Source organism: Mustela lutreola, chromosome 6 (assembly GCF_030435805.1).
Source record: "Mustela lutreola isolate mMusLut2 chromosome 6, mMusLut2.pri, whole genome shotgun sequence".
Classification (NCBI taxonomy): domain Eukaryota; kingdom Metazoa; phylum Chordata; class Mammalia; order Carnivora; family Mustelidae; genus Mustela; species Mustela lutreola.
In genome coordinates this window covers 14,530,389-14,548,328 of record NC_081295.1, presented here as the reverse complement: position 1 = coordinate 14,548,328, position 17,940 = coordinate 14,530,389, and the positions used below count along the sequence as shown (strand labels likewise).

At 42.2% G+C, this 17,940-nt stretch overlaps 1 protein-coding gene across 20 annotated transcripts in view; it reads right to left on the bottom strand.

Moving 5' to 3' along the window:
• Nucleotides 1–433: 433 nt before the first annotated feature.
• The window catches only part of SYNE1 (spectrin repeat containing nuclear envelope protein 1), a 465,519-nt gene continuing 448,012 nt past the window's right edge, over nucleotides 434–17,940 (bottom strand). For 18 of the 20 annotated variants that reach the window (XM_059176745.1, XM_059176732.1, XM_059176741.1 and 15 more), the window contains 6 exons: nucleotides 15,542–15,742; nucleotides 13,954–14,082; nucleotides 11,942–12,154; nucleotides 10,760–10,852; nucleotides 9,337–9,395; nucleotides 434–1,382 (listed from right to left, as the gene is read on the bottom strand). In XM_059176745.1, the coding sequence (XP_059032728.1) occupies nucleotides 1,142–1,382; nucleotides 9,337–9,395; nucleotides 10,760–10,852; nucleotides 11,942–12,154; nucleotides 13,954–14,082; nucleotides 15,542–15,742 (936 nt within the window). In that variant the 3' untranslated portion in view covers nucleotides 434–1,141. The remainder of the gene's footprint in view (nucleotides 1,383–9,336; nucleotides 9,396–10,759; nucleotides 10,853–11,941; nucleotides 12,155–13,953; nucleotides 14,083–15,541; nucleotides 15,743–17,940) is intronic. The other 2 variants (XM_059176748.1, XM_059176749.1) reach the window with 1 other exon arrangement.

Below are 17,940 nucleotides of genomic sequence, written 5' to 3'. Positions count from 1 at the left end.
TAATGAAAAGCAACAGAGGGTTTTGGAGTAGAGTAGGGATGTGAACAGGAGAGCTTTAAGAAAATCCACATAGCTGTTGAGTATCCTTGGGATGGAAAGGAGATGTGGTCTCCATGAGAAGGTTAGTGTGGGGTTTCTTCCAACTGGGCAAAGGGAATAGAGAAGAAAGGGGGCTGTGAAAAATGCTGGGGAGTAAAAGGTCAGTGGATTTGATTAGCTGTGGGAAGGGGAAAGGGAAAGAAATCATCCAGAGTCCTTTATGTCTAAATGTGCGCTACCTGCGATCATCTTTTTCTCTTTCATATATACTTATGTTTCAGCTTCTCTTATTCTCCACAAAGGATCATTTAGGTTGTGCTATGCTAAGTGCCTGCTTAGTATGTAAATTTAGAGTCATTTCTCCAGGGGGGAGGAAAAAAAATCACAGACAACATATTTTATAGTATCTATAATAAATGCAAAGAAATCAATACAAACAAAACTTGGCTTTAGCAAACTGTACATACATAAATAACTTTTCTTTGACTGTAACATTCAACTTTTTTTCACATAAAGCCTTTCATGATCTTATTTATTACATCCAGTTTTTCTTTATACCTTTAAAAAAAGTGCCTTTAGATTTACAGCTTGTGCTTCTAAAGCAAAGGTTAGAATCTCATGCCCCAAAGGAAACAAGGTAAAAAGAAAGGTGCCATATAAGCCCTTAAAAACTGTATGTTACAAGGTTCTAAAATCTCATCAGCATTGGTTGTTTGGTACATTGCTCGATGCCAGCATGGCTCCCAGGAGAGTCCTTTATTGAATGGATGGAGCAGTGCTGTGGGAGAGCTGCTCAGTCTAGTGACGTCTTGGGTGTGCATAGGATGAGCCAATGGCCCAGAATTCATGCGTCCAGAGAATGTTGGAGGTCCTCAATCTCTTTAGCGCTGAGGCTCAGAGTTTGTCTGTCTGCTCTCCTCCTGTCCTAGTTTACCATCCACCTTTGGAGCCATGATTTCACCCACGGGACATGGAGGAGAGCTAAAGCTGCCGCACCGAGGGCATTCGCCAAGATTCGGGTCCTGTTTTTGCTAGCTTGGGATCCCTTTTGGCCAAACCCTTCTTATGCTACCAGCACCGCTGCAGATGGCGTCTGCTTGGTTCAGAGCGGAGGAGGGCCGTTTGTGTATCTGAGCATGGGGTGGAATGATCGGGCAAAGTTGTTGGAGAGGGCACAGCTGTAGTCCTCCTCTGACATCGGCACGAGGCAGGCGAGCCCGATGAGGAGCAGCAGGAGAAGCTGAAGCGGAAGAGCCGCTCGGAGGACTCTGAACCAGAAGGCTCGGCCGGACCGAGCGGGCCGAGGCTCAGAAAGGGAGGAATCGGAGCCACCCTTTATGGACCTGAGAGGAGAATCAACATAAATAACTCAAGTATCTCCAGTGTTGGATGGATGCTGCTTTCTGCTTCCTCACCTTCCTGAAAGCTAAACCCAACCCATCCTAGCAATGAGCGGGCGGCCTTCTGCAGTATGCCCGCGTGATCTCCCCACCACCACAAGAAGAGTTTTGTTTTTTTTTTGGACACATCACTGATGAAAAAATAAACATTTAGTCAGTCAACGTAAGGCAACTAATTGGTTTCAAATCCCATACCTTAATTTGGTAAAACACTTTCCATCCACAAAGATAACTGCTCTACACACATCCGACCAGCATAGATCAAGCAGATCCAGGATAATTAAAATGTGGATGTTTGATGCAGGACATTTTGGTTTAAGGGTGTCAGTAGCACCATTAGGCAAAATTAGTTGCTGTCAGAATTATGCAAAGTATCCCATCGTGCCATCTTGGATGGGCCGAAACCTATGCAGCAAGGTTAAAAACAGCGGCAGCCATCTTGAAGAGAGTCAAAGTTCAAATAGTCTTAGAGTAGACCCTGGTTTCATCTTGCACTGAATCAGCATCTGACCCTGAGCCATGTGGGTCCCAAAGCTGTCTGTGAAATGGTGGCAGCACTTGTGGGGGATGGCGTAGATTCTAGGCCAATCCTATCTATTGCTGGCACTGTGACTTTGGGAAACAGACACCATTTTCGGAGAACAGATGATCTTCTTGAAGGCTCCTTCTAGACTCACAGTTCCAAGTTTTCCTATCTACTTCCATTTTCCCTTCTAATTTTAAATAGTACATTAGAGATTAAGTATGAATTTCAGCATTCTTAAGAAAGACTGCAAAATTCTGAATATGGAAGTGAAGTCCTGGGTGAGGTACACTATTTTCTCTTTGTGAGTATCCACTAATGTCTTATGTGGTTATGAGCAGAAAAGCCGTAGAAGGAAATGGTATTTACGAGAGGCATTTGGTATACACATACACACAAAACACTCCACGAACAAAAAGAATATATGTACCAATGAGACACATTTCCCCATACCTACTACAAATTTCCTAATGGTGATAATATCACTAAGTGTTATAGTATCACTTAGGGTAAAGACACTGAATATGAGGCCACTGGAGAAATAAAGTTTAAAAACTATATTGGTTACTCTACATTTTTCTCATAAGAAAACATTATGTTTCCAGGTATCCTATAAGCCATTAATTTCTGAAAACAGATTACATTCATAGCAGTGAGGGATAAAGGGTGGCACCAAAGAAGATAAATGTTAAGACAAAAAACCAGACACAAATCCCTTAAAAGAGAACAGAGGGAGTACTCGAAGCTTTCTTATTACACCATCATGAGACAAGCAGAGTACTCGGGCAGGAGCTCCAAACAGCCACATACCACACTGCGTTTCTAGAATGGTTCTTGCAGTTTCATGAAACAAACAAACAAACAAAACAACCCCAAAACAAATTGTTGGCCCAAATTGTTGTATTCTTGTCCGAGGTCTACGACTAACATCTGTGTAACCTTGAACAACTCACTTCACTTCTGAGTGTCAATAGCTTCAAACCTTCCAAATTAGATTAGATGGTCTTCCAACTTGAAAGTTCCATATTTTATACATTTTATGTCTTCTACAAGTTGGTCAGTATAGGCTACCAACTGGGAGGCCATAAGAGTTTAATCACCATCTAGTGGTCAAACTGATTAACTGCCCTTATGCTCAGGCCACCGAGCTACTCCTCATAAAGTAATTAAGAAAAGTTGTATATTTTTGTGAAAATATAGTAGAACATACATGAAGTATGTCACATATCTATTAGTGGAAGGAGAAAACAAACTTCTCAAGCTTCCAGATTATAAAATATTCATGTTGAAATATCTAGGGAATATCTAGTTCATCTTCTAACTCCATACATAAGTGGCTAAGGAGGGTTAACATTTACTCTTCTAATCACTGGGCAACACACTAAGCACTTATCTTATTCTCTCACTTAATCCCTTCGATAGTCTCCATGTGCTCATTACCATTAAAGATGACGAAAAGGAGACTCAAATAGAGTAGCCGGCTCAAGGTAATACAGTTAGCAAGTGGCAGCATTAAGATTTCAACCCTGAGGGGTGCCTGGGTGGCTCAGTGGGTTAAGCTGCTGCCTTCGGCTCAGGTCATGATCTCAGGGTCCTGGGATCGAGTCCCACATCACGGGGGGAGAGTCTCTGTTCACCAGGGGGCCTGCTTCCCTTCCTATCTCTCTGCCTACTTGTGATCTCTGTCAAATAAATAAATAAAATCTTAAAAAAAAAAAAAAAAAAAAAAGATTTCAACCCTGAGATCTTTAAGTCCCAGAACTTGGACTCTCTGGATCACTTGCCCCAAATCACACAGTGAAATGGAGAGCTCTAGCAGGAAGCAGGGTTCCCAAGTCACGCCCTACCACCCTCTCTGCAACATTTTGTTGTTTGATGACACAAATGAAGGTCGCCCAGGCCATACTCACGTATCTCACATGTAGAAGCAAAGAAGACAATGCTTGTATCCTAAAATATCTGGAGGTGAGTGGTTTCCTTGGGTCTGAAATAAATGCTTCTAATTGTAAAGCCTCATAGTATCACACAGATCAACTTAGTATTATGGACATAAGAGCATTTTGCTTTGAGGCTATTGTACAATCTTGGGCAAGTAACTTAGTCTGTCTTGTCTTCAGTTTTCTCATTTGCAAAGACAAGTGGTGCATTAATTTTCTCAAATCATTTTGGGTCTGATAATGTATGAATTCAATGGTTTGCCTTAAAGTGTGTTGAGAAGAATGGGCAGTCACCCATGAACTCTGGATTGAATTTTCCTTCACCGTATTTTTCCTTTGAGCTGAAAACATGCCCTGGCAAACACCATGCATCACCTGTCCCTGGATGAGTTATAACAGGAGCACCAAAGCCAATTCTACATTTCCTCCTTATTCAATATTTAAATAAAATGAAGTTGATTTCTAACAGTCTCTTTCTTTCGAAGACAGACATTTAAGGACATTAGTGACGGGCAAGTCTGTGCATATACTTAACAGTACAATTTGACTGACAGTGGTGAATAGCCCGTTTGTCAATTATTACCTTCTCTGAGCAGGGAAGCCAGAGATCAAGATGAAAACAGGGGCTGCACTTTGACAAGTCCGCTCCTGAGAAACACTAGAAAGGTCACCATCTTTGGAATATGGGCTCATGTGCTACAGAGTCTGTTGAAGGACATGGCACATTTAACAGCATCAGAGCATTTCTTATTAAAATTTAATTAGCATGTGCCTTCTAACGTTGAAGAATGCTAACCTAGGGAGAAGTAATGGGCTGAGATAGGGACAGAGAGAACACACAGTGCTGAGCGGGCTTCCGTGCAGTTGGCTGCTCTTGGAAATGTCTACTTTATCTACTGAAATAAATGCCACCCCCTTGGGACAATTATCAGGGTATCAACATGCCCAAAATTGCCTCTCCTAAGACGAACCTGTACTAGAGCTCTTAGTACCAGCAGGATAATGGTGCTCAGGTAAAAGGGTACTTTTAATATTTATCTATTGACCTAAGGGCACCTGTTTCCAGAGTCTTGGGAAATCTGACAAGGGAAAGAACAAAGACTACTCATTAACTAGTCACTCATCACTCTCCGATGGCCTTATTACATAAATAGATGTGAACTGAGATTGTGTTTATAGAGGAAAAATGAAATGTGTGAACTTATCCAAGAAACTCAGTCCATGGAGCTGTTCCAGACAATTCTGCCCAGCAAAAATGTGCTTATGCTCTCTAAGTAAATATTTAGTTTATCGTTTTTCTCTCTCCCCTCACTCGAATTTCTGGGTAAACAGCTGCCCAGGACTTGTTTAATCTCTTTCCCTAAATACATACAGTTGGAGAAGGAAGAAGGTAGGAGAAGAACCAGGACAAAATAACACACCACACACACGAAAGGACGATCCAGGGATGTCAAAAGCCTGAAGAGTTTGCACAAAGTAGGACTCATCTCAAAAATTTTATATGATCAAGGAGAATAAAATGAATTACTTCTGGGCATCAGTTATTTAAAGGCAAGTGAAGAGAAACTTTCAATGCATTTTGTTCCTTGTTTGCTAACAGTGGCAGTGTCCTAACAGGAATTTATTGTGAGAGAGTAGCTAGTTGTATATGATCTTGCTGTCTGCTCTAGTGTGGATGGCCTTTGTTCCTTGGATGTGTGGTTCAGAAGACAAATTTCCAGAATCAATTTAGGATTTCAGTCTTCTTTTTTTTAAAAAAGTGACCCGGCTGGTCCTAAGCAGTGTCAGGCAGCCTTGGGCAGCCCAAGGTCTAGAACTGTTGTGTAAAGGAGCCCTCCCATTCTCTGGCGGAGGGAAGGATTTACAAGCTAGGATCCAGAGTCAGGTCGGCCTGATTCAAATCTATAATCTTCGTGCCTCTGACCCTTGGTGTCCCTGTCTGTGAATTTGGGAATACAGCCATGCCACGGGGATGTGGTAAGAGTTAAATAAGATGGCAGATATACAACGCTTAGCATAGTGCTTAGGATACATTAAGCGCTAAATAAATGTCACAATTTATCATTATTATCTTATCATCATTGTTAAAGCAAAGGCGTGCTAACTCATACCATGAGAGACTGGTTGTATATAGGGGCTTGTCTCCCAGGAGAAGGGTCCTGATTTCTTAGTAGTTCTTTCAAAGACGTGATACATTTGCCAAAGTGGTTGACCTTTTCCTGGGGAACATTGGGAATGCATACCTCAAAATATCAGAAAAGAAACATTGGCGATTTACCCTACAACTGTTCTCAGCCTTGGTGGCCAGCCTGTCCTAGTAGTACACTGGTATAGACCGAGACTCTCTGAATGCCTACGGATAAGTAGATCCCATCAGAACCTGACAAAAGACTTGAAAAAAAAATTCCATAAGAAATTGGACAGTGGGGGCCCCTGGGTGGGTCAGTGGGTTAAAGCCTCTGCCTTCAGCTCAGGTCATGATCCCAGAGTCCTGGGATTGAGCCCCACATTGGGCTCTCTGCTCAGCGGGAAGCCTGCTTCCTCCTCTCTCTGTCTGCCTGCCTCTCTGCCTACTTATGATCTCTGTCAAATAAATAAAAAAAATCTTTAAAAGAATGCTTATTTAAAAAAAAAAAAAAGGAAACTGGACAGTGTTTACAGTAAAGTGCTCACAGTTTTTTTTTCCCCTTCCTTTCATCTGCTGCTTTTCTTTCCACCTTAGTTCTCTGTGTAGAAGGTGCCAGAGACAAAAGGTGTCTGAGGAAACTTTGCATGTTTGAACATTTAGAATATGTTTTAGAATTTGTGGTTAACTTTTGGAATGAAGTCATCACTTCACTGTATCCACACTATAGAGCAATTTCTCCTTTGCCTTGCTGGGAGCTGGAGTAAAATCTTCCCGTGTGTCATCTTTGAATAATCGACAGTAGAGTTGGGAAGACTTACTGGTGATTGCGTTAAATGATTTTTAAGTCAAAAGAAGAAAAATAAAATGCAGCTGGACCACCATAAACATTCCTTCTTAAATCTATTTAATCTAAAAATGATGAATTATTACTATGAATGTCTTTCAAATGTTCATAATTTTCAGGGAGTCTTGAGGAGCTCCTTGTAATGGATTTGGGAATCTGCAGGTTCTGACACATGGCAAGGACCATGTGGTAGTGATTTTGTAAGCCCAGAACGTAAATGTAGTAGGGATACAGTAAATACTGGCATCAAGTTATATGTAGGCTTTGAATATTAGATACGAGGACACAGAACTGTAGCTATAAGATCAACCTGAAATGATAAACAGCAGGTAAACAACTGTATCGTGAACACCAGACCTTAAACAACAAAAACAATGTAAGAACCCCCTTCCTTCAAACGGTTTCTTCCAGCTCAGCCTCTTTCCTCTCTTTGAAAGAATATGTGTCTACCATTTTCCATGGCAGATTGGTGGGGTCAACATTCTAAACTGTGTGTGCTTTCAAATTTGCTGGACCAGTGCAAGATCAAACACAAGGTACTCTCAAGTCTCAACGTAAAGGAACACCATGACAGCTTGGATAATGAGTGAATTAATTCTTTCCCAGCGGACTCCGCATTCCATTGTCGGGGTTGGGTGCACCCCAAACAGAGGTGCCAAGAAATTAAGAAGTCCAAGAATGTTCAACCACAACCTGGCTGCCAAGGGGTTTGATGACATCTGCCCTTCAGGTGTAGATCATTTGTATTCCAGACCCTCTACGGAGCAAAGTAAACACTGTGCTGTGTGCTCAGAAAGATGTTAATAAATAGCGCTGGGCAGAGCAGAGCTGAAAGGTACCTGTGGATGTCACAGGAAGAGGGTGGCTGTCCCAGCTGCAAAGCCCCAGTAGGAGACACACTGAAGCACCTGCTACCCTAGAAGATGATGCCTTGGACATTTTCAGAAGACCCATGGACTGAAAGAATTGGGGCTACAGACTGATGTGATATTTAGGAACTAAAAGGTGGTTGCTATTGGTGTTGCATAGTAATGTAAAAGACCATCATTGATGTCAACCAAAGAACTGATCTCTGGCATCCTAAAAGGACTGCTAGAGGGACATTGCCCATCTCTGTTCATGGCGTATCAGCAATCGGTAGTGGACAAGATGGACAAAACAATAATCTGTCTTTAGTACGTGATTGGCTTTTCTTCACAGGGGACTAAGAGAACATCAGAGCAGCTGTAGATCTCCATCATTATCTTTAAAAATCCTTGTGAGTTTTTCTCCATTCATATTTCATTATTGATGTATTATAGACAAAAAAAAAAAAAGAAAAAGAAAAGAAAACACACAAAATTGTCATCAAACCAAACCAAAGGGAAAGAAAAAAAAAAAGTGCAAGGCTTAAAACCAAAAAGCACATCAAAGTACATTCTGTATTGCTTCAGCTGAGTAGGAATCACCAAATCAAACATCCAGTCCCTTCAGCGCGCAGCTGGAAAACGAAAACTATTACTCAGGGATCGCTTTCAGCTCTACACTTCCTGACCCCTCTTGAGATTCCAGCTCAGGAATGGTAAGTTTCCAGAGGGGCAAACTATGTGAACAGTCTGCTTGGGCTTGGAACGAAAAATTAGCTCCAGGGACAGTATTTTCATGTCTAAAAAGTCAACCCGGGGAACACGAACTGAGTAGTGAAAGGGCAGAGCAGCACAGACATCACACCAACAACGAAGAAGGCAAAGCACCAGTAAGGGCAGAAACAAGGGGCTGTTGGAAGCCAGGCGTGAAGCACGGAGTGGCAGCTGTGCGTGGGCTCTCGGGGCGCCCCCTGGCAGGGGCGCTGACTTCCCTCGTCTCTAGCGTGAAAGAGCTTGCCAAGTGTCAGGAAGGTGAGTGACTGAGTGTGCTGGCAGAAGAGAAGTTTTGGGATAAGCAAAAGAGAGAAGGTGCTTATAAATGTTAAATAATACCAAATTAGGACTTGCCGTTTTGAGAATTCAAAACCCACAATCTGGATAAAACATGAAAATAAAAGAAAAAGCTGGGGATGTTAGTATATTTTATTCAGATTTGTGGGTTCTGTGAGTGGTAAAATAATTCATTGATCTATTACCTGTCTTATTGTAAAATCTAGAAATAAAGAGGATGATGAAAGTCTGCCATGAATCAAATGTGCCATCCACGGCACCGAATCCTTCCACGCACACAGAATACGATGGGGCAAAAAGTACCAGATGGCCTATGTATAGTTAGATGAAATTCTGGTGGGATCCAAATATTTTGGACTCCGGGCTTTACTTATACTTTGCACTTAGAAAAGTCTCTTCCAATTTACTAGAAAAAGGGTGTGCGGATGAAACAAGAAATTTCTCAACTACCCTGAGGCAGACCAGATAGAGGCCTACCTAAATCACGGACCATTTTCATCATCCTCTTGGGAGTTCTAGAACAGTGTGGAAACCAGGAGAATAAGGTACCTGCTATGTGGACTGCTGACAGAGGGTCCAGGCTGTGAGAGACTACATTTGCCTCGTGGCTGTTTGCAATGAACAGGGGTAAAGAAAGAAGAATGTTCAGTCCAGGCAAATAAAGACAAGCTACTGAAAAAAAAAATAAACTAAAAGTGCGGCAAAGGAAAAATAAATCAAATGAAATGATCAGTACCCATGAATTCAGGAAACTGGCTTTTCTTTTATGGAAGAAATGAAACAAATTCAAATCTCTAGCATTGGTCACTGAGGAAACAGTGGGGGTTTGGAGTTCCCACTATAGTGGGTATATTTTCCCCCATTTTTCATGGTTTAAACACAGGTGACTACACCAGCCAAGGATTCACTTACAATAACTATGAAGGTCAATATGGCTTGGCACCCCATTATTTCTTAGTCTTCTAGAACACTGAAACAGTATTGAAATTCTCGGCAGATAAAAAATAACAATGGCAATATGAGATTTTTCTTTGTAGAATGCTGAGGACCCGACAAGTTAAATCAGGGCTAGAATTTGACTCGAAAAGCCAGTATTCCTTCACATTCTTAAACTAGGATCTATAGGAAACTAGTGAATGTAGTAAAAAACAATCCTAAATAAGATAATAACATTTATCAGCATAGAACTTAAGTGTTTATAACAAAAATAGTACAAACAAAATCAATACTTCTAAAAACTAAGGAAAATGGGATGTAATAAAAATGAATATAATCATAAAGCCGGACAAAAAAAGAACAAAACAAAAACAAGCTTCTAATTACACAGAGAAATCAAAGTATAGAGGGTAGCAGGGGCCAGATTCGTCTTTCCGTCCTCACAGAATGCCAGTGAGGCAGCCTCCCGAAGGTTCTATGGCTGAGGCCTCTTGAGCTGTTGCCTCTGCGTGGGCAGCACAGTCGCCCAAAACTGTCAGAACCACCTTTAGGAGCTTCTTTGCTTGAGAGTTCAAAAGAACCTCCACTTGTCTCAGACATTCACGGGTCTCATGAGACGCTCTCAGTTTTGTCTGCTCCTGGCTGAGACGCCCCTTTACCTGGAACCTACGTTTTTAGGTGGACTCTGGTGCTAGTGGTTTGAAGGGAGGAGCCACCAAAGAAACAAGGAAACACCATGCTGTCGATGGCCCTTGGAGCAAGAGAAATAATTTGTCTCCCTGTACCAACCACAGCTTGAGCCCTCCTTCTTTGGAAAAACAGAATGTTCTTTTCCATTCCTGAGTGCACATGGGGAGGGCATGCCGCAGGGCTGAGGAAACACCACGTGGCTGGGTTACTGTGTGACAACCCTCTTCTGTAGGGGGACTCCTACTCTCCCCAGGGGGAGCCTATGGACCCTGAGGTAGGTATAGATAGTGTCGCGTCCCTGGGTTCCCTCCCTTGGGCCAACTGAGAAGGACCAGTGGAAAGTTACCGTTCTTTGTCTGTTTGGGGTGCTTCTTCCGGAAGTAGGACTCACAGATCCCGAAGTGTCCAGCTCATCAGCCGAAGACCAGGAAGACAAATCCTATGTAGGAAACAGATTCCTCCAATGACTCCGTGTCCCAAGGCCATGATGACTTGGTCATCCCCAAGGCATTTACCAGCCCATCCCCCCCCCCCCATCCTCTGTAAAATCAAACCATTCCTTGGGCAAAATCGAATCAGACAACTCTAAGAACAGAACCTAATTCTTCTAATGTATCAGGACTTTTCTGGTTGTAAATTTGTTCCTGCTGGGAAACACAGGTACAGTTTTGCTACTCCTAGGTCACTTACAGCTTTCTCGTTTCTTGATGACACAGGTGGGGATGAGTGGAAGGGAATGAGCAGAAGGGACTGGTTTTACACTCCAGGTCTCTCGGGCCAGGGACAGACCAATTCATTTGAGTTAGAAACAAAATATAGTCATCCAGCAGCCTGCTTTTGTAGTACGTCTGGTGCTACTGATTTTCAGAGGAGACTGGTCCTTTGCAGGCTTATGACGGGGTGGGGTGTTTGTGTGCTCAAAACAAGATTTCGCAACTGATTGTTTGAAGTCTCACCAAGCCCCTCTGTCTCTACAGACGCATTTCTCAAAACCAATAATATGGCCACGATGCAGTAGATTTAAGCAAAAAATCTAAAAATCTAGATTTAAAAATCTAGATTAAAAAAAAAAATCTAAAAAGTAAATGAGCAGAAGACATTCTCTGTGAATGAATTGCCATCTATGTCAGGAGATCTCATGCCTCCCAGTGTTTGAATACAAAACTCAGACGCCATGACTGGTTATGATCTACCACAGCCATGTGAATGAAAATGTGAAAACGTGTGAATTTGTAAATAAACAGGTAAAATACAATACCACAGTAGAGACGGTAAAGGGTTAGCGGTAACAATTGTAAGAGGTTTTTTTTTTTTTTTGATGTAATAGAATCAAAAGCAGTGTCCTAGTATAAAAGTTTATGAGTCCCTTTTTTGAATTTTCAGACAGGGCTTGTGAGAGCAGTGATTGAGAGCGGGCACTTTATTTTGACAAGTACTATATTCAAAGTACTTCTAAAAATGGATAAAGATGATGCTTCTTTGGTTTTCTCTAAGAGATGCCACACAATGATGTCTGCTTAGAGCTTACCTGCTGACTGCTTGACATGTCTAATAGCTTCTCCAGCTCCTTGATGTGACGACTGACCTCCTTCAAGAGAAGTTTGAGCCGATTTCCAATTACGTGGACTTTTTCTTTGGCTTCCAAACAGTCTGTGCCTTCAGCGTTCACCAGGAGTTGGCAAGACATGTCTTGCAGTGAGGCCACTCTGAGCTGGGATTCCAAGAGCTCATGCCTTATTTGCTACGTGCATGATAAGAAATGCTTTACTAACAACTTTTGATATTTGGGGAAAATTCCAAAAAGGCAGAATGACCTCAGTTTAATTTAGCGGGCAATTAAACCCGAATATCCGAATGCTGTGCTCACATAAGGAAGAATGAAGCAGCCTGTGGCATTTGGGAATTGGGGTCTGGGTTCTAACCCTGCCTCTGCCAAAAATAGTCCATAAGTCCCCTGAACCTTTCTGATCTCAAGTTTTGTCATTTCAGAAAATGATAATACTCTTTCTTGCCTGGTTCACAGTAAGTATATTAAAAGGTTCAAATTGGTGATTATACATGAAAGTGCTTAAAATATCAAGTACTTAGCAAAAGAAACATAAGATATTCTTTTATACAGAAAGAGAAAAATTAACATACAAATATAGCAAAACTCAGGTATGTCTAAGTATACGCTGATCTTTGTTCAACATTTTTTGAAGGCTATAGTAGTGATTCATTATTTATAACTACTATCTTAGGTTAAAAGTCAGTAAAAATGCCACTGCATAGCTATTCCCTCTTGGTTTCTAAGACCTTTATGGTACTGAATCAAAAGCTATCAATTCTGTTGGTTAGGTTAGTAAGCATTAAATGTTGAGAAATGACATTTTGAAAACACAGGAAGCTACAAAATGCAAATCATTTTCTCCTAATGGAACTCAAATATACTGCTTTATCTTCTATAAAATCTCCTAAGTACACTGTACATTATATTGTCTAAAGTTCTTTGTATAAGAATCTATGTCAAGATTCTGCAAATTTCCTTTTGAATTCAGTGCTAGAAAAAGTTTCTTTCTCCTTGAGAACTGGTATGTTTTCTTCGCCTCAGATAATGAAAATAACTTTTCACATTTTCCTTTTTGTCTTCATTTTCACAAAATATGATGACAAGGTTATTGTTAAATCTAAATTTCTTTTTTTTTTTTTAAAGATTCTATTTATTTATTTGAAAGAGTGTGAGTGAGAGAAGGAGCATGAGCAGGGGTAGAGGGAGACGCAGACTCCTCACTAAGAAGGAGCCCAAAGCGGGGCTCCATCCCAGGACCCTGGGGTCATGACCTGAGCTGAAGGCAGACACTTAACTGACTGAGCCACTCAGGTGACCCCACTTAATTTCTTCTTAGAAGTCTTAATGGTCTCTTTCTAAATAATAGTTTCAATGTCCATAAAAATAAAATTTAAGGGGCGCCTGGGTGGCTCAGTGGGTTAAGCCGCTGCCTTCGGCTCAGGTCATGATCTCAGAGTCCTGGGATCAAGGCCCGCGTCGGGGTCTCTGCTGGGCGGGGAGCCTGCTTCCCTCTCTCTCTCTCTGCCACCCTCTCTGCCTACCTGTGATCTCTCTCTGTCAAATAAATAAATAAAATCTTAAAAAAAAAAGAAAAAAAATAAAATTTAAGCCACCCAATATACTCTTATTTTATGCATAGATGTAACAAATACAGTTTAAATTAAAAATAAGTGTAATTGCCAAAGATCTGCTTTAGTAAAAACAACCTCATTAAGATGAAGAACATGTAAGATTTCTACAACTGAGCAATGGCTAAAGAACCAGATTCTAAAGCTGGTAGACATTGTCTCCTATAAGCATGTTTGCCTCCCCCAGATCAGAAACTATAACAAATAAAAAAGAGGAAGTTAGAGAGCCGTATGCAAAATGTAAAAAAAAAAAATAATACACACACACACACACACACACACATATTGTCACCCACATTCTTTTTCTGTGCATGAAATGGAGACTGCTGTGATGAGTCAGGCTACCAGAGCTCACAGTCTTACCAAGAGCTGCCTGTGATGGTCTTGAAGTGTGTCTGCATCCAGGTTAGAATCAATAGGGACAATTTCATTTTTCCTTCTGTCTATGTTCTCCAGCATAAGAAGCAAACCATGACTCATTTCATGGAAATCCTATGGAGAAAAAAAAATGGAGTATAAAGTCATCTTGAATAATATATTTTTCTTTCCCTTGCAGCTTCAATTTCTAGTCTTTACAGTTGGTGCCCCTGGCGAAAAAATGTTGCATTTAAGGTCTGAGGCACAACTCCTTTCTGAGAAAGGCACCATTGCTGTGGCAATGATCTGAGTTCACATTTCTCACCAAGAGCATCTAGTTCGCTGTTTGAGGGGGAATTTGGACATAAGGGAACACTGGCATCGGGTACTTAATTTCTAGGGTTACCATTCAGTTTGGAAGGAAACAACTCCGCTCCTGGCTCTTCCCCTCTATTCAAGCCTTCCCATGTTGCAAGGCCTTAATCTGGCTCCCCATGCCCTTCATTCATCCATTTGTTCATTCATTTATTCAACACGTAGTCACTGAAAATCTCTTAAGCACAGGACAGGGAGGGGGCCCACAGTGAAACAAGAGTCTGTGTGCCTGCTTTCAGGGTATTCCTGGGGCACATGCGGACCCGGGAAGCAGGTCTGCACTGTGTTCAGATGCCCTCCACGCCCGCTTCGGACCTACAGGGCCCTGCATGATCCGGTCGCTAAGCATCTCCCTGATCTTTCTGATCACTCCCTCCTCTCTGACGACATTCTGATCCCACTGGCCCCTTTTCCGACCTTAAAGACACTAAGCCCTTTCCTGTTTATGGGACATCCCATTGGCTCTGTTTGGCAAAATCCCTCCAGCGTCGGCTCCAAGATTCCTAGAAGTTCCCTGACCTCTATCCCAAAGTGGCTTTTCTCATCATCAACACTTGCAAGCATTTTGGTTAAACAATTACTTGTATTTTTTTTTTAAATGTATTTATTTGTGTGTGTGTGTGTGTGTGTGTGAAAGAGACAGAGAGAGAGAGCATAATCAGGGGGAGCAGCAGGAAGAGGGAGAAGCAGGCTCCCCCCTGAGGAAGGATCCTGACTTGATCCCAGAACCCTGAGATCATAGCCTGAGCCAAAGACAGACGCCTAACCAACTGAGCACCCAGGCGTCCCAACAATACTTGCATTTTACTGTTTGTCTTCCCCAACAGAAGTAGAGGCTGTGTTGTATCCTGACTGCTCCATCAGAGAGTAGGCACTCATCAAATAATTATGGTAAAATGGATGAGCCAGTATTTGTAATGCTCACTTTTGTGCTCAGGAGATGTTCTGCCAACATGCTAAGTATCAGTTGAATGAATGAATGAATGGGTTGGGGCTGAGATAAACTTGTGGGACTAGTTCAGTTAGCTGGATACAAGACAGGGTCCAGCTGCTCGAACTCCTGTTCCGATGTACAGATTCTCCACTATAATGAGTACTTTGGGCACGAAGTTATCTTGTTCACATCCTGGCACTGGGGAATGATGGCATCCCTTGAAGTGACCTTAGATAAATCAAGTCCCAGACTCAGCTACCCTGGAAATGTGTGACTCCCACGAACCTGACACTGCATCAGCGCGTCCTGGAGTAGGCCCCGCCACTCCTCCAGCAGCGAGCACACCCGGTCCCAGCGCCCGTTCATCTGGCACAAGCGGTCTTGCAGATCCTGGCTCTTCTCACTGCCGGTCTGGGTGAACTCAGAGCTGCACAGGTTGATGGAGAGGATGATGGCTTTGCGGTGGTCCACGGCTTTCTGGAGCTCCTACAAAGAGAAAGGAGAACCACGAAAGAAAGGAAATAACAATAAAAACATTTAGAGCATGGTTGAAGATCATAGGGAATGCTTCACCCAAATTAAAAGATCCACTCATTAAAACTGGCCTTAACTGAACGGCTAGATAAGAGACAGTGTTGCACACCACCGAGGGCCACACTTTAGGTAAAGGAAATGGATTAGACGTACACTGGGCAACTTGAGTGGCTTTTAAAATATGGTGTAGAGTGAAAGAGTCAGAAACAGAACAGTATATGCAATATAACAGCATTTATGTGATTTAAAAGGCACACGCACACACACAAATCCACATTTTTCATGCATATATGAATGAATACTCATTCGGTATTTAAGAAGGCTTGCCATGGGCTTCAGGAATGGAAATTTAAAAAGTGGGGGGGGGGGGAAGGATAAATAAACACAATTAAGAGGAACTTCGCAGGAAACGCTGATGACCCTGTGCAATGAACTAAGGAGCTGATGAACTCAACTCACAGAATGGGAGTCCAACAGCGATAAAACCACACACACCCAGATCTGGCTCGAAGAGTTCTGGGCAAGAGGAAATGTTCTGGCCTAAGAATCTCATCACTAGACCAATGGGACTCCAAGTTGTGTGCAGAAGAATGAAATGGGAAACTTGAAAGTAGGCAGGTTCCCAGGCCTCCGCCTCCAGCTGTTTGGACTTGACAGGCACAGAAGTTAGTGGCCCAGAAGGGGAGAGTCCTGCTGGTGTCCCAGGCCACATTCCTGTGATGGCTGAGAGAATGGATGGGTATTTCAACAGCTAACCAATTCAGTTTGGTTTCACAAGAAACTAGACAACTGATTTTTGCACGATGCCTTTCCCAGAAATCTAGAACTATCCCAAGAACTTGCGTAGCACATGATTACACATTAATGATTCAGTATCTGGGTATTGTCGAAACATCCCTAGATTAGTTTCAGGTCGGTGATCCTGCAAACCACATCTGCCCATGTTACATTTTCTTCTAAGTTCTCAACGTTGCTGTTATGTTGCCAGCTTGTCTTAATTTTTTACTTTCCAGAAGATTCTTAAAATGCCGTAATATAGATTTGACCACAGAGATATTGTAAGATCAAGGTATATTGTGGAAAGATACTTGGTTATTCCACAGACTTATCCTCAGGAAACAGACAAGAAGGACTGGGAAGGCCTGGGGAGGGGGGCTGCTGCTTATCACAGAGGCTGACGATCAAGGTCTCATTTCCCCACTCTAATCTCACATAGGTCTCACACTCTGGCCGACATTCGTTTTATCAGCTTTTTAAGGAGTCTGTCATCATACACACACTGCCTTACATTTTACTAAAATAATTTAAGTACTCTAGAGAGAACCGTATTTTATAATCCAGATAATATAAATCACATCTCCCATCTGATGCTTCGACCAGAAATCGATGGGGCTAGTGCAGAGGCTAGTTCTATAAGAAGAAATCAGAGCCACAGTGGGGAAGACTCCTTTCTCTGGAAATTTAAAACAAGCCACCAAAACATCACTCCAAAATAAATGACACACATGAAACCTGAGAGACACAAAAGCAGCACACTTGACCCTTGAGCCTGGAGAGCCTAGGTAGTTCCATTCTGAGGAAGAGTGTATCTCGAGGTTCTCCAAACGAAAAGAGAAGACCGAAGGAGCTATTAAAAACAAACTGGGCTCTCAGTCCAGAGTATGCTTCCCAAAGTCTCCGCATAATAATGCACTTCAAGAACTGTGCTAAGGAGGAGAGTTAAGACCCGGAGATGGAGCTTAAGGACATGATGCTGTGTGGACAGACAGCCATCCAGGTCAAACTCAAGTGCCCATGCCAGGTGCTCTAGCCCTGATCACTCCACAGTTTTGTTTTGCTGTATTCATTACACTGAAAATTGCTTCTGTGACTGTTATAATCGATTTCAGATGTTCTGCTACCTCCAGAGTGTCCCACAATTTTACTACGTCTCCACAAAGTCACAAAGATGCAGTCTTGGAGAGGAAACCTCTCCAGCTCTAGATACGGACTTGCAGGAACCTGGTCATTTCTGCATTTCCTTTAAAAGAAGCTAACCAGGTCCCAGAAGTTCCTGGGTGTTTCATGAACTTTTACGATTAGTCATTCCTAAAGAACCAAGTCATGAAATCATACGTGATTGTTTATTTACGTGGGGGTTGGTTCTACGA